This window comes from Macaca mulatta, chromosome 6 (genome assembly GCF_049350105.2).
Source record: "Macaca mulatta isolate MMU2019108-1 chromosome 6, T2T-MMU8v2.0, whole genome shotgun sequence".
NCBI lineage: Eukaryota > Metazoa > Chordata > Mammalia > Primates > Cercopithecidae > Macaca > Macaca mulatta.
In genome coordinates, this window is record NC_133411.1 from 147,022,467 (window position 1) to 147,046,756 (window position 24,290).

Sequence of the window (24,290 nt, forward strand, 5' to 3'; positions counted from 1 at the left end):
TGAGGTCACAGAAAGAAGCTCAAGTCCCTCAATTTTTGTTAGCACCAAATGTGATGGCTTGAATCTGCAGCTTTTCTCTCCATTTTTTCCATGTAGTGGAGACAAACAATGAACAGGCACCTGTTCTGTGTAAACCAGTAACATAGATAGGCCTGGGGAGATGACTAGTATGTTAGCACCAAAGGGCTACAAAGATGGAGATAGGCAGAGTTAAGTAATTCTTACTGTAAGAAGTAAAGAGGCCAAGCACGGTGGCTCATGCCTGTAACCTCAGCACTTTGGGAGGCCGAGGTGGGTGGATCACTTGATGCCGGGAGCTTGAGACCAGCCTGGCCAACATGGCAAAACTCATCTCTACTAAAAATGCAAAAAATTAGTGAGGCGTGGTGGCACGTGCCTGTAGTCCCAGCTACTCAGGAGGTTGAGGCACAAGAATTACCTCTGGGAGGCAGAGGTAACAGTGAACCAACATCGTGCCACTGCACTTCAGCCTGGATGACAGAGCAAGACTTTGTCTCTTAAAAAAAAAAAAAAAAAAAAAACAGCAGCAGCAAAGTGAGGCTGAAGAGAGAAGCCTATGTAGGACCCATGAGATTCTCTGGGGCTTCACTGAATAGTTACCTTGTCCTCAATGATGGCAATGATGTCTCCAACAGTCTCAAAATCCAGCTCTTCACCTGTGTAAGACACAGCAATATCCATCTTCTCAGCCAGATCTAATTCTTCCTTCCCATCTATGCTGGGTGCCTTTGATCCAACAGGGGCCTCTGCTACCCCTGATCGAAAACACTCTTCTTTGATAGAATTAATGATCATGGAGATTTCACTGCTGTCCATGGAAACAGTCACAGTATGTGGATCCCCCACAGCCTCCATGGGAACACAGTTATCGGGCTGACTTACTGAATAATAGAAAGAGAAAAGCCATTTCAGAAGCTTATTGGGTACAAAGTGACCACCTTGAGATCACATCAGCGCTATAGACAGATGTCAAATATCCAAACACTTAAGATCAGAAAGTCATCATACATGTGCCTATGTTTTCTTCTCCCCAGTTTTATCTAGAAAGGTGAGAACATAATCTCAAGCCTGCTCACATTTGTACACTTAGCGTCTTCCTGCAATACATAAATGCCCACCCACCTCTTCTCACATCTAAGGATATTTATTTCTAAGGATAAAGATGGCACATGTCTATGTAGAACACAGAAGCAGCATCTGAATTGGAGCCGATGCTCTTGGTCATTTTTCTCTAACTGAAGCTCAAAATGAAATTTTAGACCTTGTGGCTGCTCAGGGACGCACCTGGAGCTACACTTTCAGTAGTGGAGACAGCCGGAGCAGAGGATGGTGCTGGCAGCGCAGGCATCATGACAATGGTAGCTTGGGACACAGACTCTACAGGGGGTGGCACAAGTTTAACTGGAGGCTCACTGGCAACAGTAGTGAAGGAAGCAAGAGGTGTGGTGAACTGTGTAGGACCAGCTTCTAAAAGCCGGGAAAGAGTGGGAGCACCTAACATATAAAGAGGTACACAAAATGAAGTAAGAAGAAAGCACATAAACAAGAAGCAATAGCTACTTGAAGACTCAACTAAGAAAATTCTTTTGGTCTCAAAGGATGAGAGCAACTCCTGCACTGAGTAAGTTCATCATCTATATCCTTACCCTCTCTAACCTTACTTAAGATCTTCCTCCAAGTTAGGAATGAACCAAAGCACTAGAACACACAACATATATAAAAAATGGGTGGTGAGGCCAGATGCAGTGGCTCACGCCTGTAATGCAAGCACTTTGGGAAGCTAAGGCAGGTGGGTCACTTGCGGTCAAGAGGTTGAGACCAGCATGGGCAACATAGTAAAACCCTGCCTCTACTAAAAATACAAAAATACAAAAAAAAAATTAGCCAGGTGTGGTGGCGGGCGCTGTAATCCCAGCTACTCAGGAGGCTGAGGGAGGAGAACTGCTTGAACCCTTGAACCAGGGAGGTGGAGATTGCAGGGAGCCAAGATCATGCCACCGCACTCCAGGTTGGGCGACAGAGCAAGGCTCTGTCTCCAAAAAAAAAAAAAAAAGGTGGTAATTCTTCCTCAGAGGAAAATTAATCATCAAGAAACAAAAAACTGGCATGAATAAATCTGTCACTTCTGCTGAAGTTCAGCATATTGTAAAACCACCCAAGTTTAACACCATTCAAATACCAATAAGGTTTGTATGGTATTCTATGGAGCTTTTTTTCCTTCCCTGCTTTATACTTTCTACCTCATTAAATTCTCATCACATCCTTGTGAAGTATATATGTTACAATAAAAAAGGAAACTGAGGCTCAAAAGCTAAGTTACCTATCCAAGGTCACAAAACCAATGTGTGGCAGGCCTTATTCCACTATTCTATAATCTTAGGTATCTCTAGCACCTTGATTTTGCAAGCTCTAAGAAAGCAGCTCAATATTACTCTCAATATCCATGCAGTGGTCAATCAGGGCTATCAGTATCTTGAAGACAGATGGCTTTATAATATGGAGACTACATTGTTTACCAGGTAAAGTAGCTCCAAAAAAAAGTTAGAAAAAGTTGGGCTTTAAATCTAGGACTGACAACTGCTTAGTAACAAACAGTGAAACTGAGTCAATGTCAAGTTCAACACCTCTGAGGTTGTAAAGGAAAAGTGGTAACTTACCTGACGCAGCAGGGGAGGCTGCAACAGTATTGGGTGTTTGCTGTATCTCCCCACCATGTATCATGGGAAGGACCCCGCCTACCTCCAGGAGGACACCTGTACTGTTCAGGTGGCCAGAAGCCACAGCCATTTCACTCTCATTGACCTACCAGGGAAGAATAGAGGTGAAGGCTACACTCAAGCTTTCCTTTACTACCATTTCCCAACAAAGCTCCAGCAGTTGATCAAACTTCATGAGAACTAATAGTTAATATCCACGGAGAATAATTTAAGACTCAAGGGAAACTCTAAACTATAATGTTCAAAACTTATCTGACAAGAGTTCTCTGGAGAAGAGAACCAAAATAATTGTGATTCAGATACCTCAGGACCCATGGGTACTATCAACTTACTGTATTTTTTAAAAATTAACATTTAATTAGGAGATCTTTTCCTCTTTTGAACTTTTATTCCCCATGTCACATTTTAGGTCCCAGGCACTCCCTTCCAAGTACTAAATCACCACAGCTCTCAAACACCCACAGAAGTCTCCATACCAGTCTGGGGCTAGTAGGCAGGAGGCTGCCCTTCTTCAAGAGCTCTGACAGCAGAGGGGAGGGGGGTGGAGTTGCTTTCTGTCCAAGCATCTTTTTCTGGGGTGAATCATCTGTTACTGGGGTCATGGGGGCTTCTAAGGGTGCAGAGCCTGGAGGAAGGGTGTCAGGAATCCCAGGAAACGAGGTGACTGGGGTACTCGGCAAAGTCCCGGGGGTTACCTAAGAGACAACAGAGAACCTTTATCTGACTTCTCAAGCTATGGAAGGTTCCCTACTAATCTGTATGGGTTAGTGTGTCTAACTATTATTTTATTAGTCCTGAGTGGAACTGCCCAGAAACCCTCTATCCCTCCTGCTTTTAGCCATACTTTTCTTCCCCACAATCTTCTCCTTCATCCACTCAAACCCACAATGACTCAACCATCCCACCCAACCTGCCTTTTATGAACTCCAATATTACATTTACAAGGATTTTGTCCCTTATTTCGCAGGAATTTCATAAGACTAGTATGAAACAATTCCTTAAAATAGTTTTTTACCTATCTCTCAGAAAGGTCAAAAGCCTCAATGCTTTTAGGTCCGGTCTTATCTCAGAGCACAGAACAGGGTAAATTAAGTCTTTAGCATTCAGATCAAGAGAGGAAGTTGCCTCTAGGCCAAAAGTGGTTTCCTCATCACTCAGCTCTGCCGGCTTATTGCCCCTTCACTTATCAATTCCCACAGAAGGAAATATACTCACCCCAGAGGTAGCCTCTTCCATAGTGGTTGGAGTCAAGTCCCCAAGTGGATAATCACCTCCTGGGGAGGCAGAATCTATAGGAGAGCGAACCATCACAGTGGGTAACCTCCGGGGGGGTGTTTTTACTGCTTGACGAGCTAGAACATAAAAGAGAACAATGTCCAAATCTTCAAGATTAAACAAATGACACTTGACACTATTCTACTATTATACAATAAAGGACAAATAGGAATGCTGCATTAGTAAAGCAACACAATGAGTCTGAATTAGAAAGCTTTAACACTTCTGGAGATGGATAACTTTTTAGCATAATTTTTCCTAAGGGCAATTTTCACACTAAGCAATCTCCTTTAACAATCTCAAACTACTTAATTATCCCAAAGGTCCTTGGAGTGGGAAAGTAGTTTAAACACCCTTTAAAATTCTCTTTAGCAACTTATTAATATTCTGCTTTTAAGAACAGGGAGGCTGGGTACGGCGGCTCACGGCCATAATCCCAGCACTTTGGGAGGCCAAGGCAGGTGGATCACCTGAGGTCAGGAGTTTGAGGCCAGCCTGCAAAACCCTATCTCTACTAAAAATACAAAAATTAGCCAGGCGTGGTGGCAGGCACCTGTAATGCCAGCTACGCGGGAGGCTGAAGCAGGAGAATCGCTTCAACCTGGGAGGCGGAGGTTGCAGTGACCCAAGATCACACCACTGCACTCCAGCCTGCACAGCAAGAGCAAAACTCAGCCTGGGGGAAAAACAAAAACAAAAACAGGCAAAGACCTCACTGGCTCACAGCATGTATTCCTAGAGTTGTAAATACTTAAATTTTTCCCCTCATCCAATGACTGAGCTATTCTCAATCTTTTCACAGGCCCTTGACTTCTAAAACATTATGTTGAATATCTTCTTATCAAGCCTTTGTGTCCTAAAGTTAATTTAAGGTCTAGTGAGATCTGAAAACAACTCATATTCTATGAGTTTCTTCTTAGACATTAAGGGATGTTTTTATTCTGGTAGAAGAGAAAACTGCAAGTAAATTTAAATCAATGGATTCTATGTTACAAAATAGTCCAACTGTCATTAGCATGCAGTACTGTGCAATTAATTGCTAAACAGCTATACTAGGTCCAGCTTACCCTGATATGCAGCATCTGTAGCCTTCCTCTTTACTTCAGCCTCCTCTTCTTCCAATTTCTTTTTCCTAAACAGGGAATTAACGGTTGGATGCTAGACAGCTCTGGCTCCTCCCCAGAGTTCACAGAACACTTACAAAGAAATTTTTTTGCCAGGCCAGCACTTTCTGGAAGAAAGGCCTAATCAGGAATTCTAACCAGCAAAACAGGGAACTGGAGTATAGTGCCTAACTCACAGTTCTTCACCTAGGTAAACTATAGCCACTTTAAAGTTAGAACTAAGTTATGTTTTCATACTGAAATGTTCCATCACATTACCTTCTAGGACTCACTCCCCACTCCCAGCCACCAAGCCACTCTGCGCTTTCCCCTTCCAGAATCTGTCTGAAGTCTAAATGAATGGCAGTTGTAGGAAATAAGCCAGATTACTTGAGTAGAAAAGAGGGTAAAAAGAAAGAGGCACAGAAGAACAATATAATATAACCCACATTGCAATGTCATTGCAAAGCTCATCCAGTCTGCTGTCCATGTGTCCAGCTTGAATTAGTTCTGCATCTCTTTTTAGCCGTCTATAGGAAGAAAGAGAGGTAGGTAGACTAGATTTTTTAATCTGCTATTTAAAAAGTTCCAACCAGTACCAGAAGACAGCCCCTATGTCTTTCTCAATCTTTTGGCATTCTCTTTGATAAGTACCTATATCTCTCCTGAGTTTCCTTTATCACTTTCTTTAGTTCCTCAACTCTCTCAGCAGTCAGTTTCCGAACAATGACATCTTCAACAGTTTCCACCACTTCTCCCTTTTCACCTCGTTTCCGTCTGTGGAAAATTGGAAAAAAAAAAAAAAAAAATTCATATTCGAGTAAGAGAACATTTATCCCCTCTCCTACTTGCTTTTACCACTTTTATATCACCCAGTATTATAAGTAAGTATAAACCAGAATTCCTCAGTAAATACTCTCCACTAAAGAAATTTGGCTGAAGTACCTGGCTTTGTACTCACTTTGGTGTCTCAGTGGTCTCTAAAAGCTCCGAGTATTGGGAAGCACAATGCTATAAAAAAAGTGAAAATATGATGAGCAAGCCTGGAAAGAAATGACCTTTCAAAGTTTCAAGAGATTAGAGTAAGATTTAGAGAAGAGAACTATATGTAAGATGGGAGTGGTTTACTAGGAGGGCAAGTAACTTTATAATCAAATCAGTTCAAAATAATCAAAACAAGACACAGAAAAAGGGCGTCTTATGGACTGGAGTTTGTGCATTTGGGGAAAGGCAACCTAACTGCCAATATTTATAGCTAATATCTACTAAGTAGTTACCACATGCAAGGCACTGTGTTAAATGTTTTACATGTATTACCTGAATTAACTTCACAACAAACCTGAAGCAACTCTTATCTCTATTTTACAAATGAAAAAACAGAGGATCATGGCCCAAAGTTTTTAGATGCAGTAATAATGAACCCAGATCTAATTCCCAAGCTTGGGCTCTTAACTGTTATGCAACACCAATAAGAAAGGTCTAATATGATCATACATGGATGGATTAGCAAACAGTAGGAAAAAGAAAAAGGTGTATTCTCAACTATTTTTCCACATCATGGTATAAAAGCTTTGTAATTAAAAGTCAGGGCCTGGTAGAGAACCTACTTTACAACCCAAAGACTGCTCTAAAAGAGCACTTGCTTGGGAACTTACTTTTTGAGAGAACCAGTCTGGAGGGCGGCCAGGTTCTGCAAAGGGCTTGATTGCTCTGCTAACTGATACCCTACAAAATGAGGAAAGCTTTATTACACATCAAGCAGTAAATAATAGGAGAGGTGTGCTGAAAGTGTAAGGCCTGGAGTTCAAACTTTGGAATAAAAAAGATGCCAATGGCCAGGCGCGGTAGCTCACACCTGTCATCCCAGCACTTTGGGAGGCCAAGATGGGTGGATCACAAGGTCAGGAGATCGAGACCATCCTGGCCAACATGGTGAAACCCCATCTCTACTAAAAATACAAAAATTAGTTGGGCATGGTGGCAAGCACCTGCAGTCCCAGCTACTCAGGAGGCTGAGGCAGGAGAATCTCTTGAACACGGGGGGGCGGAGGTCACAGTGAGCCAAGATCTCGCCACTGCACTCCAGCCTAGGGACAGAGTGAGACTCTGTCTCAAAAAGAAGGAGGAAAAAAAAAAAAAAAGATGCCAATGAATGCGAGGTGTGCAATGGGCCGTGCGTATAATCCCAGCACTCTGGCAGGCAGAGGTGAGAGGATAGCTTGAGCCCAGGAGTTCAAGCCACCCAAGGAGACCCCATCTCTACAAAAAAAAAAAAAAAAATTGACAAGGTGTGGTGGTGCGTACCTGCAGCCTGTGGTCTCAGTTACTTGGGCAGCTGAGGTGGGAGGATCCCTTGAGCCCAGAAGAGGCTGCAGTGAGCCCAATTCATGCCACTGCACTCCAGCCTGGGTGACAGAGTGAGACCACCCCCTCTGCCATTCAAAAAAAAGAACAGCATGTATAGTATATAATCATTTGTGTTAAAAAATGACGGGGATGAGGAGGAAAAAGAAAGTATTTATTTGCTCACATAAAATTAATGCTGGAGAGACATAAGAAACTGCTAACACCAGTAGATGGGGGACAATAATGCGAGCAAGCCATTGCATATAATTTTGAACCTTATGACTTAGAATCTGCTGATAAAATAATAAAATTTAAAAATTTTTACTAAAGTATTCTTACACTATTTTTCTATGACTGGGCGTGGTGACTCAGGCCTGTAATCACAACGCTTCAGGAGGTTGAGGAGGGCAGATTGCTTGAGATGAGGAGCTTGAGACCAGCCTGGCCAACATGGTGAAACCCCATCTCTACTAAAAATACAAAAATTAGCCAGGCATGGTGGCGTGCACCTTTAATCACAGCTACTCGGGAGGCTGAGCTAGGACAATCGCTTAAATCCAGGAGGTGGAGGTTGCAGTGAGCTGAGATTGTGCCACTGCATTCCAACCTGGCTGACACAGCAAGACTCCATCTCAAAAAACAAAACAAAAAAAAGGATTCTTAACACTATCTAATAAAAATGTGAGGAAATATACAGATTAAATTCTATTTTAAACCAGTTTACCTATTTTGTTTAAAAATGAGCTTAGTTTATATATATACACATATATGTATATATGTACACATGTACACACATCTGTGTATATATACACACACACATGCATATGTATATACATACACACACGTAACACACAAATATATGTGATGTGTATACACACACGCACACACACACAAACACACACTGTTTTTATTTAGACAGTATCTCACTTTGTCACCCAGACTTCATGGCACAATCATGGCTCACTATAGCTTCCACCTCTGAGGCTTAGGCAACCTCCTACTGCAGCCCCACCCAAGTAGCTGAAATCACAGATGCACCATCATGCCTGGCTAATTTTCTTTTTTGTAGGGAACAGGGTCTCTCATGTTGCCTCCCTGGCTCAAGCCATCCTCACATCTCAGCTTCCCGAGTAGCTGGAACTATAGGCACACACCACCAAACCGAGCTAATATTTTTATGTTTTTTGGAGAGACACAGTTTTGTCATATTGCCCAGACTGGTCTCCAATTCATCATCTCAAGCGACCTGCCCGCCTTGGCCTCCCAAAGTTCTGGGATTACAGATGTGAGCCACTGCACCCAGCCCCATTCTATTCTCTAGTTCTATGAGGTCTGTAATTTTTCCTAGATTCTACATGTAACTGAGATCATATGGTATTTATGTGTCCAGCTTATTTCACTTTACATACTATCCTCCAGGCTCAACCATGGAATCACAAATGGAGGATTTAATTCTTTTTTATGGCTCAACAGTATTCCATTGTGTATATAAATATATATGTATGTGTATGTGTGTATGTGTGTGTGTGTGTGTGTGTGTGTGTGTGTGTATATCTCGTATTTTCTTTACCTGTTCATCTGTTAACGGATACTATAATAATTACCTTAATTGTGGATAGTTTCACAGATGTATATATATTTCAAAAGTACCGTATCTTATGCTTTAAATATGTGCAGTGGCCAGGTGTGGTAGCTCACGCCTGTAATCCTAGCACTTTGGGAAGCCAAGGCAGGTGGATCATCTGAAGTCAGGAGTTCAAGACCAGCCTGGCCAACATGGCAAAACCCCATCTCTACCAAAAAATACAAAAATTAGCCAGGCATGCTGGCGTAGGCCTGTAGTCCCAGGTACTCGGGAGGCTGAGGTGGCAGAATCACTTGAACCTGGGAGGCAGAGGTTCCAGTGAGCCAAGATTGCGCCACTGCACTCCAGCCTGGGCAACAGAGTGAGACTCCACCCCCCCCCCCGCCCAAAAAAAGGTAGAGTTTACTGCACATCAATTATATCACAAAAAAGTTGTTAAAAGGGAAGGGATGTGACCTTTCTTACCAACCCCCTTCCTTCTTGTTGCATGGATCACGGATGTGATAGCTGAAGGTCAAGCAGCCACCGTGAACCATAAGATAACCAGAAGATAAACTATGTGCTGAGGAAGGTGGCACAGAAAGAGAAGATCCTGAGCCTCTAATGTCACTGTGAAGTTGCTATGAGAGCTGTTGACTGCCTAGACTTCCTGTATGTGTGACAAAAAATAAACTCAAGTTTTTAACCCATTTCTTTGTTGCGGTTGCTCTTTTTATATAGTGTTTTTGTTTTTATGGTGGCCACGTATTACTTCAGAAATTAGATTTAAAAAACAAACAAGGCCAGGCGTGGTGGCTCACGCCTGTAATCCCAGCACTTTGGGAGGCTGAGGCGGGTGGATTACCTGAGGTCGGGAGCTCAAGACCAGCCTGACCAACATGGAGAAACCCCATCTCTACTAAAAATACAAAATTAGCCAGGCATGGTGGCGCATGCCTGTAATCCCAGCTACTCGGGAGGCTGAAGCAGGAGAATCACTTGAACCCGGGAGGTGGAGGTTGCGGTGAGCCAAGACTGCGCCATTGCACTCTAGCCTGGGCAAAAAGAGCGAAACTCCGTCACACACACACACACACAAAATGCTAGGAAGCATGACAATCAGCAAAGTACTGAATTGTTTATCAATGTGGCAAGAGAGTTAAATTCATAATGGATGATGCAAAAAAAAAAAACAACGGGGGTGAGGGGCTGATACCAAGAAAGGTAAAATGATGACAGTTCTAGGCTGGGAGTGTTGGCTCACGTCTATAATCCTAGCACTTTCGAGGGCTAAGGTGGGAGGATCACTTGAGCCCAGGAGTTCGAGACCAGCCTGGGCAACAAGTGACAAAAAAACCCAAAAATTCAGCCAAGCATGACGGCAAGGGTCTGTAGTCCCAGCTACTCAGGAGGCTAAACTGGGAGGATCACTTGAGGCCAGGAGTTGGAGACCAGCCTGGGGAACATAGTGGGACCTCGTCTCTACAAAAACATAAATATTTAAATAAAAAAAAAAAAAAGTCCAGCCTGGGCAACATGGCAAAACCCCATCCCTACCAAAAAATACAAAAATGAGCCGGGGATGATGGCATGTGCCTGTAGTCCCAGCTACTCAGGAGGCTGAGGCCGGAGAATCACTTGAGCCCAGGAGGCAGAGGTTGCAGTGAACCAAGATTGCACCACTGCACTCCAGCCTGGGTGACAGTGAGACCCTGTCTGCAAAAAAAAAAAAGCGAACATAATAGAGTTACTACATAACCCAGCAATTTCACTCCTTGAATAAAAAACTCAAGAGAATTAAAAACATTGTCCACAACCTTGTACACAAATGTGCGTATCATCAGCATTATTCATAATGGTCAAAAAGTGGAAACAACCCAATTGTCTATCAAGCGATGGATAAACAAAATTTGGTATATTCATATAACAGATTATTATTCAGCTAAAAAAGGAATTAAGTATTGATACCTGCTATATAAGAATGAACCTTAAAAGCGTTATGTCAGCCAGATGCGGTGGCTCACTCCTGTAATCCCAGCACTTTGGGAGGCCGAGGTGGGCTGATCACGAGGTCAGGAGATCAAGACCACCCTGGCTGACATGGTGAAAGCCCGTCTCTACTAAAAATAAAAAAAAATAGGCTGAGCGTGGTGGCGGGCGCCTGTAGTCCCAGATATTCGAGAGGCTAAGGCAGGAGAATGGCATGAACCCAGGAGGCGGAACTTGCAGTGAGCCAAGATTGCGCCACTGCACTCCAGCCTGGGCAACAAAGCAAGAGCCTCAAAAAATAAAAAATAAAAAAAATAAAAATAAAGAAAATGTTCTAAAATTAGATTGTGGTAATGGCTGCACAACTGTGAATATACTAAAAACCATTATATTGTACATCTTAAGTAAGTTAATTTTATAGTATGTGAATTATATCTCAATAAAGCTGTTTAAAAAAAAAAATACAGCTGGCCTGGTGGCTCACACCCGTAATCCCAGTAGGTTGGGAGGTTGAGGTGGGCAGATCGCTTGAACCCAGGAGTTCAAGACCAGCCTAGGAAACATGATGAAACCCCTATCTCTACAAAAAAATACAAAAAATTATCTGGGCATGGTGGTGTGCACCTGTAGTCCCAGCTACTAAAGAGGCTGAGGTGGGAGGATCACTTGAGCCTCAGACATGGAGGTTGCAGTGAGCCAAGATCACACCACTGCACTCCAGCCTGGGCCACAAAGTGCAACCCTGTCTCAAAAAAAAAAAAAAAGGCCGGCAGCAGTGGCTCACGCCTGTAATCCCAGCACTTTCGGAGGCCGAGGCGGGCAGATCATGAGGTCAGGTGATTGAGACCAGCGTGGCCAACATGGTGAAACCTTGTCTCTACTAAAAATACAAAATTAGCCAGGCATGGCCAGGCGCAGTGGCTTACGCCTGTAATCCTAGCACTTTGGGAGGCTGAGGCCAGTGGATCACCTGAGGTCAGGAGTTCGAGACCAGCCTGGCCAACATGGCGAAACTCTGTCTCTACTAAAAACTAAAAAAATTAGCTGGGCGTGGCTGCACCACTGCATTCCAGCCTGGGCGAGAGAAGGAGACTGTCTCAAAAAAAAAAAAAAAAAAAAAAGGGAAGAAGAAAAAGTCTACTTACAGCTTAATATGATTAACTACAGAAATCTATCAATGTGAAAGAGTATCTAACAATTTCTAAGACCCAGAAAAGCTGACATCCTAGATAGCTTACCAATTTTGATCTCCACTTCTCATGACAGAAGATGCTAAACACAGCTTCTCTCGGATGGACCATGGCTCTGTGGGGCCAGTACTCAGCAGCTTGTGTTCTGGGAAACGAAAAAAAAAAAAGCCTTGGAAGCAACCACTGAGACTGTAGTGCTAAGCTCCAAAATCCCCAAAAAGGGGACTAAAAGCCTAATACAAAATATTCCAACTTGTTAGGACAAAGTGAGCTACTATCACCAAATCTTGATTTTCACCTCTCCAAGTGAAGTATCACCAGTGACCGTGGTACCAATTTGTTGCATGTGAATTATTAACATTTTATTTCTTAAAACGCCACGGCTTGAAGCTCCGCTTTATTAAAAAATTGGGAATGTCAGATTAGGCAGTTCTCCCTAAAAGCCCAGTTTTAAGAACACTGGACTTTATTCCAGTTTGAACTCATTCAGGGCTTATTTCCCAGGAACCCGAGCGGCCAGCCCCTCCTACAACCCCGCCTCCCTCTTAGCATAAACTTGTTTACTTCTCTCAGATCCTCTACTCCAAATGTCGGGCCTAAAAGACCTTTTCAGTCCACTAAAAGAAAAATGGCTGAAATCCCCGAGATGCAATTTCCTGAGTGGCAAGAAAAGCTCATGGTTAAAAGGCCCCACTTCCACTGCCTCACAAACGTCGAACAAAAAATGAATGGCTCTTTGAGGTGCCGGTTACTCCGTCTGGCTCATAACATCTTTTCGTCTGCACGCCCAAGTTTCTAGAGTGCTTTTACGGTTACCCCGAAGGGCTCCTAACACACTAGGATTCACTAAGCTCCTTCTCTCACACCTCCGCTCCCTCCCTGAGAAACAAGACCCCAGATTTCTGGGCCCCCAAACGTTGGTCTTCACGATGCTGTGGAGCGCAGGTCTCTGAAAACCCTGAGCTCTCAAGCAAACCACTTCTCCCACTCCCTAAGCGTGTAACAAAAATATGGTGCCTAGCCTCGGATCTACAAACGCCTTTCACGCAAAACCTGCTCAGATACTCACTGCCCGTTCCCGTCGCCATCTTGGCCCCGAAGTCTCCAACCCTGAGGAGAGACGGTCTGGTAGGGCCGAAACCCTGGAATTCTGGGAAGTAGAGTACCGGCGTTGGTTCGCGGTGCCTCCTGGGAAATGTCGTTTTTTCCCCTAAGACAAAGCAAGCACCCTAAACCAGTTATCTTGTGCAATCCTTTTAAGATTTTTGCTAAGGAAGGACAGGGGTTGGCGGCTGAAGCCTCAAGATTTCCTTTAGGGTTCTTAGGTAAGAAATGTCTAAGGTTCAAGAAAAAGGGTTAAGCTGGAAGAATCCCAAGCGAAATAACTCCTAACCCGCGACAGTTGGTAACCCGGACCCACATTAGATCTGAGAGGTCAAGCGGATGCAAACTACTGGAATTCCAGTCGGACCCGCCCCTTTTCCTTACGCGGATTGGTAGCTGCAGACTTCCCTATCTCATTGGCCGAACGAACGCAGCGCGTAATTTAAAATATTGTATCGGTAACAAAGCTGCACCTCGTGGGCGGAGTTGTGCTCTCCGGCTGCGAAAGTCCAGGTTCGGCGACTAGGTGTGAGTGAGCCGGTACCCGAGGAGGAGCAAGTGGCACGTCTTCGGGTGAGTGTGCGGCTGTGCTGGAGCCCGGGTTACCAGCTCTTGCCCACGCGGAATAGGCTTTAAGAAATCGGAACTGCAGCCATCTGTTTTTCTCTTAATGCTGCATCTCTGTTCTCACGGTGGTCCTTGAGGTTAGAAAAGGAGCCGAGGGATCCTGACACCACCTCCACAGCACCGGCGGGCGAGGTGCCCTACTTTAGGCCTGGCCTTTTGCTTTTGGAGCCAGATTTCTGTGGACTTCTGTTCGCTTTCAGAAATGCAACCTCAAACTTCTCTCGATTGTTCATTAAGTGAACTTCTCTCATTCCCTTCCCCTTTGCCGATAATTAGAGGGGAAAGGAAGTAGGGAGCGGGACCCGGTGTCCTGGGGCAAGGGACTTATTACCTAAAATTCGCGGCCCCTTCTGTCCCTAAAGGTTCTTCTCCCTGCCCACTTTTTGGTCTCTTTTTAGACCTAGGCTGCCCCTGCCGTCATGTCGCAAGGGATCCTTTCTCCGCCAGCGGGCTTGCTGTCCGATGACGATGTCGTAGTCTCTCCCATGTTTGAGTCCACAGCTGCAGATTTGGGGTCTGTGGTACGCAAGAACCTGCTGTCAGACTGCTCTGTCATCTCTACCTCCCTAGAGGACAAGCAGCAGGTAAAGGAACTGGGGAGTGGCTGGGGCAGAAAGTGACATCCTCAGGTCAATAGTTGTCCATACACGGTAGTATGAGGTCAAAGACTAGCAATCCTGAAGGTTTGAGAGATCAATTCAAAATTAGGGGCATGTAGGACAAAATGGCTACGAAAAGAAAAAAAAATTAAGGGCATGACAAGTAAAAAAAAAATTAAGAGTTGTGTGTCCAGAAGAACTATTATTTGCATTGCATTAATGAAATACCCTCAAGTGCATGCTCTCAGTTAATCAGGAAATAATAGTTATCTCTCTTTGCCTTGAGGCCCAGTTGTGCTAAATAATTTGCACAAGGTCATATAGGCATTATGTAAGTGGAATGTATGTTCAGGTTTTGATAGTATCACCATAGCTTCAATTTGTTGTAGCTTTCCTGCTAGGCCAGGGTTTCTCCATCACAGCATTGTTGACATTTGGGGCTAGACAGTTCTTGTAGGGATCTGTCCTGTATATTGTAAGATGTTTAACAGCATTCCTGACATCTACCCACTAGATGTCAGTAGTGCCTTCCCATTTGTGACAATCAAAAAATGTCTTCAGGCACTTCAGGCATTGCTTAAATGGCCTTTGGAGTGGAAATGACCCTGGTTGAGAAACACTGTACTAGGTCCTATGCTAAACATTAACATACATTGTCACATTTTGTGCTTTTATAGAGTTTCTCTTAGAGACTTAAAAAGTTCCATGACAGCATGGTCCTTGATAATGTCTCTCACTATGGACTATCAGAGCTTCTCAGTTCCTAGGGCATAGTAGGCACTCTAAATATCTGCGGGTTTTTTTGTTTTTTTGGGGTTTTTTGTTTGTTTGCTTGTTTGTTTGTTTTTGAGATGGAGTGTCGCTCTGTCGCCCAGGCTGGAGTGCAGTGGCACAATCTCTGCTCACTGCAACCTCCGCCTCCCCGGTTCAAGTAGTTCTCCCTCCCTCAGCCTCCTCAGTAGCTGGGATTACAGGCACCCCCCACCAAGCCCAGCTAATTTTTGTATTTTTAGTAGAGACGGGATTTTGCTGTGTTGGCCAGGCTGGTCTGGAATGCCTGACCTCAGGTGATCTCCCCCCCTCAGCCTCCCAAAGTGCTGGGATTACAGGCGTGAGCCACTGCGCCCGGCCTCTAAGTATCTGCTGAATTAATGACATGGGTGCTATTATTAACTCCATTCTACAGATGAGGAAATTGAGGCAAAGACTTTTAAGAACTCATAGTTCAAGGTCTCATAGTTACTAAGTGATGGAATTGGGACTCAAATTCAAGTGTGTTTGCCTCTGCTTTGCTTTAATATCACATACAAATTTTCATACCAGTCAATAAATTCTAACTCAGATCATTGGTGTGGCAAGCCAGGTTTGCAGGATAATGATGAGACAGGGAAGGGTGACAAAGTAGTAAAAATGTCCATGTGGGTTGGAATGATTGTGGAACCAAAGAGTAGCTGCACAGAGACATTTGAGGTGAAATGGGGTACTGTTATCATGGTTCCTAGAAACTACTGTTTGCCCATTTGCTGCTGAAATTAATCTGTGGTTCTGGGCTGGAATTCTGCCACAGGTTCCATCTGAGGACGGTACGGAGAAGGTGAAAGTATACTTGAGGGTTAGGCCCTTGTTACCTTCAGAGTTGGAGCGACAGGAAGATCAGGTAAGTGTCTGAGAAGGGAGGATTTAAGGTGAAATGATGCAGTACAAAAGATTCCCAGGAATGCCTTTTGTGACAACTGTATTTTCTCCCTTCTCAGGGTTGTGTCCATATTGACAATGTGGAGACCCTTGTTCTACAAGCACCCAAGGACTCTTTTGCCCTGAAGAGCAATGAGCGGGGAATTGGCCAAGCCACCCACAGGTTCACCTTTTCCCAGGTATGAAGGGTACTGGTTTGTGAACAAAGGACCAACATGTAAGGGCAACTTTATTCCCTCTTTAGAGGGAAAGCTTCTCTACCTGACTGTGAGTTCCTTGTATACGCACACCTACAATTTTGAGGGCCCTAGTTATGTGTTAGTCAATGTGTCAAGCAACATATGTATATCAATTCTGAAAAATTCTATTGCTATTATCATTATTTCCTTATTTTCCTCACAAGGATAGTGTGGCTCAATGAAAGTAATATTGCTGAAGCCATGTAGCTAGTCACTGGTAGAGTTAGGACCTGAGTCTAGATCCATGTATCTCCAAAGCCCACGCTTGTGGGCCATTATATTACCCCATTGTGTGTGCAGCATCAGGCCTAGGGCATAGCATTCCTTAAGTGTTTGTTGATTTGGTTGAAAGATGGACTAGCAGAGAGTGCTTGAGTCCTCAGTGTTTAGGGAACAGCTGGCAGGAAGAAGCTGCTTGAGTGGTCTCCAGAGCCAACCACTCAAGAAGGAATATATCTGCTGGCTCTGCACAGGAGGCAAGTGGGAGATGAAGGATAGGCCTCTAAAAAACTGGGTCTCTCTCTAGATCTTTGGGCCAGAAGTGGGACAAGCATCCTTCTTCAACCTAACTGTGAAGGAGATGGTAAAGGATGTACTCAAAGGGCAGAACTGGCTTATCTATACATATGGAGTCACTAACTCAGGGAAAACCCACACAATTCAAGGTAAGTAGTAAGACTTCACAGGATTCCTGATTGGCTGGTAATGGTGTTATTTTTACCTTTTGAGACTCTGAGTTAGGGGAAGAAGGGCACTTGCCTCAGCTGTCCATCATATGCCTCCAGGTACCATCAAGGATGGAGGGATTCTCCCCCGGTCCTTGGCACTGATCTTCAATAGCCTCCAAGGCCAGCTTCATCCAACACCTGATCTAAAGCCCTTGCTCTCTAATGAGGTAATCTGGCTAGACAGCAAGCAGATCCGACAGGAGGAAATGAAGAAGCTGTCCCTGCTAAATGGAGGCCTCCAAGAGGTAAAGCATTGATATCCATGGCAGTGGGGGCAGGGGGTACAAATCTCGGGGAAGTTTTGTGCTTACCTTCTCCCTGTGCCCCTCCAGGAGGAGCTGTCCACTTCCTTGAAGAGGAGTGTCTACATTGAAAGTCGGATAGGTACCAGCACCAGCTTTGACAGTGGCATTGCTGGGCTCTCTTCTATCAGTCAATGTACCAGCAGTAGCCAGCTGGATGGTATGTACCATGACTGGGCTCTGCCAAGAAATAGTAGGAACTCACTCCCTGTTCCTAATAGCTGCCAGGAGTACAGACCAGAGGTTGCAATCTGAGGTGTGCCTTCCAAGGCCCCTGCAGGCCAAAAGAGAGATGAACTGCTCTAGATTGATGCCCTATACATTGGCTTCTTCCCCAGAAACAAGTCACCGATGGGCACAGCCAGACACTGCCCCAGTACCTGTCCCGGCAGACATTCGCTTCTCCGTCTGGGTCTCGTTCTTTGAGATCTACAACGAACTGCTTTATGACCTATTAGAACCACCTAGCCAACAGCGCAAGAGGCAGACTTTGCGGCTATGCGAGGATCAAAATGGCAATCCCTATGTGAAAGGTAAAGGAACATGGGGGAAGCTGGCATGAACGCTGGAGGGCAACTGGGGAGAGACTGGCAAGAGTTGGATGTTCCCATCTTACACCCTTCTCCTTTGGCCCCAGATCTCAACTGGATTCATGTGCAAGATGCTGAGGAGGCCTGGAAGCTCCTGAAAGTGGGTCGTAAGAACCAGAGCTTTGCCAGCACCCACCTCAACCAGAATTCCAGCCGCAGGTGAGTAGATTGTAAGAATAAACTCTTCACTGTGTTCCAGGAAACATTAGTCCTCTGCCTGGTTATGGAAGATGTGCAATGACTTTTTGTTTTTCTTAACTTCCAGTCACAGCATCTTCTCAATCAGGATCCTACACCTTCAGGGGGAAGGAGATATCGTCCCCAAGATCAGCGAGTAAGTTTTTCCATTTAGAAATGTGGGCTTCTTGGCCATAAATGATAGTTGGGAAAGCATGGAGGAGATCCTTAGGGGAACTACTTGTTCTCCTTCTTTGGGTACAGAGATTCTTAGTGGGCCATCCCCTTTCCAGAATTACAAAAAGGGCCAGAAGGCTCAACATGTGAGGCCCTTATGTCAGATCCTGTGCATCATTCTAGGCTGTCACTCTGTGATCTGGCTGGCTCAGAGCGCTGCAAAGATCAGAAGAGTGGTGAACGGTTGAAGGAAGCAGGAAACATTAACACCTCTCTGCACACCCTGGGCCGCTGTATTGCTGCCCTTCGTCAAAATCAGCAGAACCGGTGAGCTTTTGACTATAAGCCCTGGGCTCAGAAATTTGCTAAGAGACTTCCTGGTCACCAGTGGGGATGGTGCTAGGATACCCAAAGGACTGGTGTTCTGCTCACAGCTCTATTATCTCTGATTCTCTGCCAGGTCAAAGCAGAACCTGGTTCCCTTCCGTGACAGCAAGTTGACTCGAGTGTTCCAAGGTTTCTTCACAGGCCGAGGCCGTTCCTGCATGATTGTCAATGTGAATCCCTGTGCATCTACCTATGATGAAACTCTTCATGTGGCCAAGTTCTCAGCCATTGCTAGCCAGGTGAGAAGCCAGAGGTGTGATGGGTGTGCTCACTTGGAACTAGTAACTCTAAGAAAGCTCCTAGGGACTATTTACGGAGTCAAGTAAGATATTTTTTTTCCCTCTAGCTTGTGCATGCCCCACCTATGCAACTGGGATTCCCATCCCTGCACTCGTTCATCAAGGAACATAGTCTTCAGGCACCCCCCAGCTTAGAGAAAGGAGCTAAGGCAGACGCAGGCCTTGATGATGACATTGAAAACGAAACTGACATCTCCATGTATGGCAAAGAGGTGAGAATACAAGAAAGCTTTAGTGTAGCAGCCTAGTAGCTACACATTTTTCCATAGTGCCTTCCAGCTCGGCTTGTGCCTTTTGAGGGCATGAACGTCTGATGACCTCTGACATGTGTGTCTCTCCTAGGAGCTCCTGCAAGTAGTGGAAGCCATGAAGACACTGCTTTTGAAGGAACGACAGGAAAAGCTGCAGCTGGAGATGCATCTCCGAGATGAAATTTGCAATGAGATGGTAGAACAGATGCAACAGCGGGAACAGTGGTGCAGGTACTAGCTGAGTGACCCCTCTTGCTCTGTCACCTGGGACAGAGGGTGGGAAGTAAGGAGTTAGGTGGAGTTGTGCCTCAAGATCTGTTTCCCAAGTTCACTCCTCGGAACCTTCACTTACTTCTCTTTTCTCCTCTGTTTCTGACAGTGAACATTTGGACACCCAAAAGGAACTATTAGAGGAAATGTATGAAGAAAAACTAAACATCCTCAAGGAGTCACTGACAAGTTTTTACCAAGAAGAGATTCAGGTGAGTTGCCCTGAGCCAGCTCCAATTAGCTGCTCAGATTTCCATCACTAGCTTGCCTGAAGTAAAGCGATTTTATAAACTACTCCAGTAAGGGCAGGAATATAGAATTCCCTTTTCTCTATTACCCATAGTGCTTTGGGTTCAACCTGTGTTTGGTGAATTAAGGGTTTAGTTGGCCAGGAAATCGTATTAAGTGCTAACAAAAGGTTTTCAAGGGATCAGTGTCACAAGTGCTTTGTTTGTTCAGTCATCTGTCTTGGCAGTATTTTTCTGGCTCTGCAAAGAATTGTGCTCTCTGCTTCCCTCTTAGGAGCGGGATGAAAAGATTGAAGAGCTAGAAGCTCTCTTGCAGGAAGCCAGACAACAGTCAGTGGCCCATCAGCAATCAGGGTCTGAATTGTCACTACGGCGGTCACAAAGGTTGGCAGCTTCTGCCTCCACCCAGCAGCTTCAGGAGGTTAAAGCTAAATTACACCAGTGCAAAGCAGAGCTAAACTCCACCACTGAAGGTGAGGAAAGAGACAGGCAGGAAACAACAGTGGTTCAGGGAAGAGCTGTTACTCAAACCCAGGCCCTCTAACTCCTGCTGTAACATAATTTCCTAAACTGCAAGCTACATCCCCCTGACATTTCAATCTAGGATGCACATAGCCTCACTTTTTATATTTGCTGCAAGCTACTGTTAGTTAAAGAGGTTAGTCCAAGGCTAAAACACCCCCCACATATTTTAAATTTCCTGTTTCCTTCCCTCAGAGTTGCATAAGTATCAGAAAATGTTAGAACCACCACCCTCAGCCAAGCCCTTCACCATTGATGTGGACAAGAAGTTAGAAGAGGGCCAGAAGGTAATTACATTTCTGTTTACCAAACTCTTACCTAAGGTAATTTCCCACATGCAACACTCTATCACTGGTTCATGTGAAGACAAGATGTTCGTTGTGCACAGTTCAGGAAAGTGGCTATTTCACTCAGCTGACTAGCCTTTCTAATTTTCTCTTCAAATGGCTACCTGACCCCTCCAGATCATTATCCTGGTTGCTCTTGGCTACAATATGATTCCTACTTCCCCTTTTTCAGAATATAAGGCTGTTGCGGACAGAGCTTCAGAAACTTGGTGAGTCTCTCCAATCAGCAGAGAGAGCTTGTTGCCACAGCACTGGGGCAGGAAAACTTCGTCAAGCCTTGACCACTTGTGATGACATCTTAATCAAACAGGTTAGGGCAAATTATATACCCACTTCTCTCCTCCCAGCCCACTCCAATGTGTATGTGAGAAAGGAAAGAGGACCAGAAGAAAAAGGTAAAGATTTTTAGGCTGAATTTATAGTGAGAGCAATATATTTGCAAAGTAAAAATAACTATTCTTTGTTAAGCATTTACTAAGTAGCAGGCACTGTGCTAAGTAATTTATAGGCATTTTCTGTCACAGTCACCTTACGGAAGTAGTTACTGTCATATTTCATCTAAAATGCTACTGATTATAAGAAACCATTATTTTATGTACTACTAAGAAAAAAGTAACAATTTAGCTATGACATTTCTCATCAGTAAGATGCATCCTGATTCCAGAGATACTAAAATGTTAAAACTGTATATCTTAAACTCAACATTTAATTTGATATCTAGAGACTGAAGCACTTAGAAATTAAATTTACTCAAGCTACCTTATGTGTTAGAAGATGTCCTATTCAGCACTGCTTATGTTTTGTTCTCAGAAAAATGTCCCCTTATTCAGTTATAAGCTCTGACCTTAAAGAGTTTTAATCTTTTAAGAAACAGTTGTTAGTAACTAGTAATGGATGGTATGTATTACCCTTAGCCCTCTCGTTTCTCTAATATACCAGACAAAAGTGTTTTCTCTAACTTTATTGATCTTCCTTAGGACCAGACTCTGGCTGAACTGCAGAACAACATGGTACTAGTGAAACTGGACCTTCGGAAGAAGGCAGCATGTATTGCTGAGCAGTATCATACTGTGCTAAAACTCCAAGGCCAGGTTTCTGCCAAAAAGCGCCTTGGTGCCAACCAGGAAAACCAGCAACCAAACCAACAACCACCAGGGAAGAAACCATTCCTTCGAAATTTACTTCCCCGGACACCAACCTGCCAAAGCTCAACAGACTGCAGCCCTTATGCCCGGATCCTACGCTCACGGCGCTCCCCTTTACTCAAATCTGGGCCTTTTGGCAAAAAGTACTAAGGCTGTGGGGAAAGAGAAGAGCAGTCGTGGCCCTGAGGTGGGTCAGCTACTCTCGTGAAAAAATAGGTCTCTTTTATGCTTTACCATATATCAGGAATTATATCCATGATGCAATACTCAGACACTAGCTTTTTTCCCACTTTTATATTATAACCACCTATGTAATCTCATGGGTTTTTTTTTTATTTACTTCTATGGTATCTATGCACACAAAAACAGTTATATTAAAGATATTATTGTTCACATTTTTTATTGAATTCAAAATGTAGCAAAATCATTAAAACAAATTATAAAAGGGGCAGAAAAATTGAGAATCAAACATCATTCTGGACCATGGGAACCTTGAAAAGGCATGGCAGTGGAGACCAGTAACTAGTATACAGCTTGCTTAAGAAGGCTTAGTAACAGATGAATTCAAGTTGTATTAGATATTCTAAACCTTCCTTAACATAAGATGAAGTGTCAGCCGGGCGCGGTGCCTCACACCTGTAATCCCAGCACTTTGGAAGGCTGAGACGGGCAGATCCCGAGGTCAGGAGATCAAGACCATCCTGGCTAACACAGTGAAACCTCGTCTCTACTAAAAATACAAAAAGAAAAAAAAAATTAGCCTGGCATGGTGGCGGGCGCCTGTAGTCCCAGCTACTCGGGAGGCTGAGGCAGCAGAATGGTGTGAACCCAGGAGGCGGAGCCTGCAGTGAGCCGAAATTGCCCCACTGCACTCCAGCCTGGGTGACAGAGCAAGACTCTGTCTCAACAAACAAACATATGTTAGGAGGTAAAAAGGTAACACAAAATTCTGGGAATAAGAATGAAGTCTGGACCCTGAGCTCAGAATGATCCATAGCATCTATTGTGCAAATATATTACAGCAGATATTATAGCATATTACCTCCTGCTGCACATACATGCACAGGCCTGAAACTCTCCAAGAGCACCATAAGAATGATTCCCTTTACCTCATCTAGATAAAGGCTGAAAAAAATGTATTCTGTTGCAGATGGGAGGGGAAAAAATAGACAATTACATTGAAAATTTATTAAAACAGACCAGCTTGAAGTGAGTTTATTTTTGTCTGTATAATCACAAATGTTATTTCCAAATGTCCGTGAAATTATCTATAATCCTATCACCTTGCTTTGCTTTGGTAGGAGTATAGCTAACAATATAGCCATCTTTTGCCCTCAGTAAGGGCTATCAGCAGTTCCAAGCTCTGTGAGATTCTTTTTGCCCTTCTTTTATTCAACTCTAGTAAATTACTTCCAATTTGAAAGCTTTTAGAAGACCCCCCAAAACTGTTTTGGAAGATTGTCTCCCTAGAGTAAGTACAAATGGATAGCTCTATTCCATTTAAACCTAATCTCTGACATCAGAATAGGGATCATGCTCAGCAAATCCAAGAGCAAGGTCATTTGTATCCATTGCTCTGACTTCTTCCTAGGGTACTCAGTGCCCTACTGCTAGCTGACTGTAGAGCGGCAGACTTTCCTCCTTTCTTTCACTCTCAGCAGCACTGAAACTGTTCCTGTAGCATTGCCTGTGCTAAAGTGCTATAAAAGCGACTTTCTTGGGGGCAAAAAAAAAAAATTTTTTTTTCAGAGAAGAAGGCCAAAATCTATAGCCACTCTCTGGACATAAGTGAGATAGAAGTACTTCTAACTGGCAAGATAATGTCTATTCCTGCCAGCATTCTGTCAGTCGGCCTCTGAAGGTAATTATACAAGCTGTCCCTATGGAGCTGTTGCCATCTGTAGAAACAAGAAGAGCTGAGGTCCTTGGAACAGACGTGCTGTTCTTTACATGGAGGTAAGGCTTAATTAAGATGGGTCTAACAATGTGCTGGCTTGACAGTAGCCAACTATGGCGTGACAGAAGACAAGTTGAGTGGAGAAACTCTGCGTGTGGGGGTGTTGTTAGCAGAGAGTGAAGCAGGCAGGAAAAAGGGAGCAGACACCTCGGTGGTAGGAGTCTCGCCTTGGTTCCGAAGCTGTAGGATTTGCCGGAGTAAGGCCTTACCTTCTTCCCGGGTCTGCAACAAAGTCAGGCAAATGTTTCAAAACATGTCCAAGGCTAGTCTCAAAAACAAGTTATTAAGATGCTGATATACAAGTTCCACAGATCAAGGCAGGCACGTAAGCTTGCTTGTTTTTTTTTTGAGATGGGGTCTCACTGTGTCACCCAGGCTACACTGCAGTGGTGTGATCAAGGCTCACTGCAGCTTCGACCTC

General features: G+C 44.2%; 3 protein-coding genes across 9 annotated transcripts in view; 1 reads left to right on the plus strand and 2 right to left on the minus strand.

The window, feature by feature from the left end:
* The window catches only part of BRD8 (bromodomain containing 8), a 40,934-nt gene extending 27,599 nt beyond the window's left edge, over window positions 1-13,335 (minus strand). For 2 of the 6 annotated variants that reach the window (XM_015140969.3, XM_015140971.3), the window contains exons 1-12: window positions 13,275-13,335; window positions 12,254-12,350; window positions 6,772-6,841; window positions 6,078-6,127; window positions 5,771-5,893; window positions 5,566-5,646; window positions 5,081-5,145; window positions 3,954-4,090; window positions 3,215-3,433; window positions 2,679-2,823; window positions 1,306-1,515; window positions 622-902 (exon numbers count right to left, since the gene is read on the minus strand). In XM_015140969.3, the coding sequence (XP_014996455.2) occupies window positions 622-902; window positions 1,306-1,515; window positions 2,679-2,823; window positions 3,215-3,433; window positions 3,954-4,090; window positions 5,081-5,145; window positions 5,566-5,646; window positions 5,771-5,893; window positions 6,078-6,127; window positions 6,772-6,841; window positions 12,254-12,350; window positions 13,275-13,293 (1,497 nt within the window). In that variant the 5' untranslated portion in view covers window positions 13,294-13,335. The remainder of the gene's footprint in view (window positions 1-621; window positions 903-1,305; window positions 1,516-2,678; window positions 2,824-3,214; window positions 3,434-3,953; window positions 4,091-5,080; window positions 5,146-5,565; window positions 5,647-5,770; window positions 5,894-6,077; window positions 6,128-6,771; window positions 6,842-12,253; window positions 12,351-13,274) is intronic. The other 4 variants (XM_078005245.1, XM_015140970.3, XM_015140974.3 and 1 more) reach the window with 4 other exon arrangements.
* A 375-nt stretch (window positions 13,336-13,710) lies between these two features.
* On the plus strand, window positions 13,711-22,316 carry KIF20A (kinesin family member 20A). The gene is made up of 19 exons (XM_015140976.3): window positions 13,711-13,882; window positions 14,335-14,520; window positions 16,103-16,192; window positions 16,290-16,409; window positions 16,996-17,134; window positions 17,255-17,442; window positions 17,530-17,659; window positions 17,838-18,032; window positions 18,137-18,248; window positions 18,355-18,423; window positions 18,627-18,770; window positions 18,904-19,069; window positions 19,177-19,341; window positions 19,472-19,611; window positions 19,760-19,862; window positions 20,173-20,371; window positions 20,616-20,707; window positions 20,940-21,077; window positions 21,745-22,316. The coding sequence occupies exons 2-19, from the start codon at window positions 14,356-14,358 to the stop codon at window positions 22,060-22,062; spliced, it is 2,673 nt and encodes an 890-aa protein (XP_014996462.1). The 5' UTR covers window positions 13,711-13,882; window positions 14,335-14,355; the 3' UTR covers window positions 22,063-22,316.
* CDC23 (cell division cycle 23) overlaps window positions 22,296-24,290 on the minus strand; it is a 33,309-nt gene continuing 31,314 nt past the window's right edge. Inside the window, exon 16 of one of the 2 annotated variants that reach the window (XM_078004284.1) lies at window positions 22,296-24,091. In XM_078004284.1, coding sequence (XP_077860410.1) covers window positions 23,921-24,091 — 171 coding nt within the window. In that variant the 3' untranslated portion in view covers window positions 22,296-23,920. 2 annotated transcript variants of the gene reach the window in all.

Coding starts and splice junctions, on each gene's coding strand:
- KIF20A (XM_015140976.3), top strand. CDS start 14,356: ATGTCGCAAGGGATCCTTTCTCCGCCAGCGGGCTTGCTGTCCGATGAC. Junction 18,249..18,354: donor AACCAGAATTCCAGCCGCAG/GTGAGTAGATTG, acceptor CTTAACTTCCAG/TCACAGCATCTTCTCAATCA. Junction 21,078..21,744: donor ATGACATCTTAATCAAACAG/GTTAGGGCAAAT, acceptor GATCTTCCTTAG/GACCAGACTCTGGCTGAACT.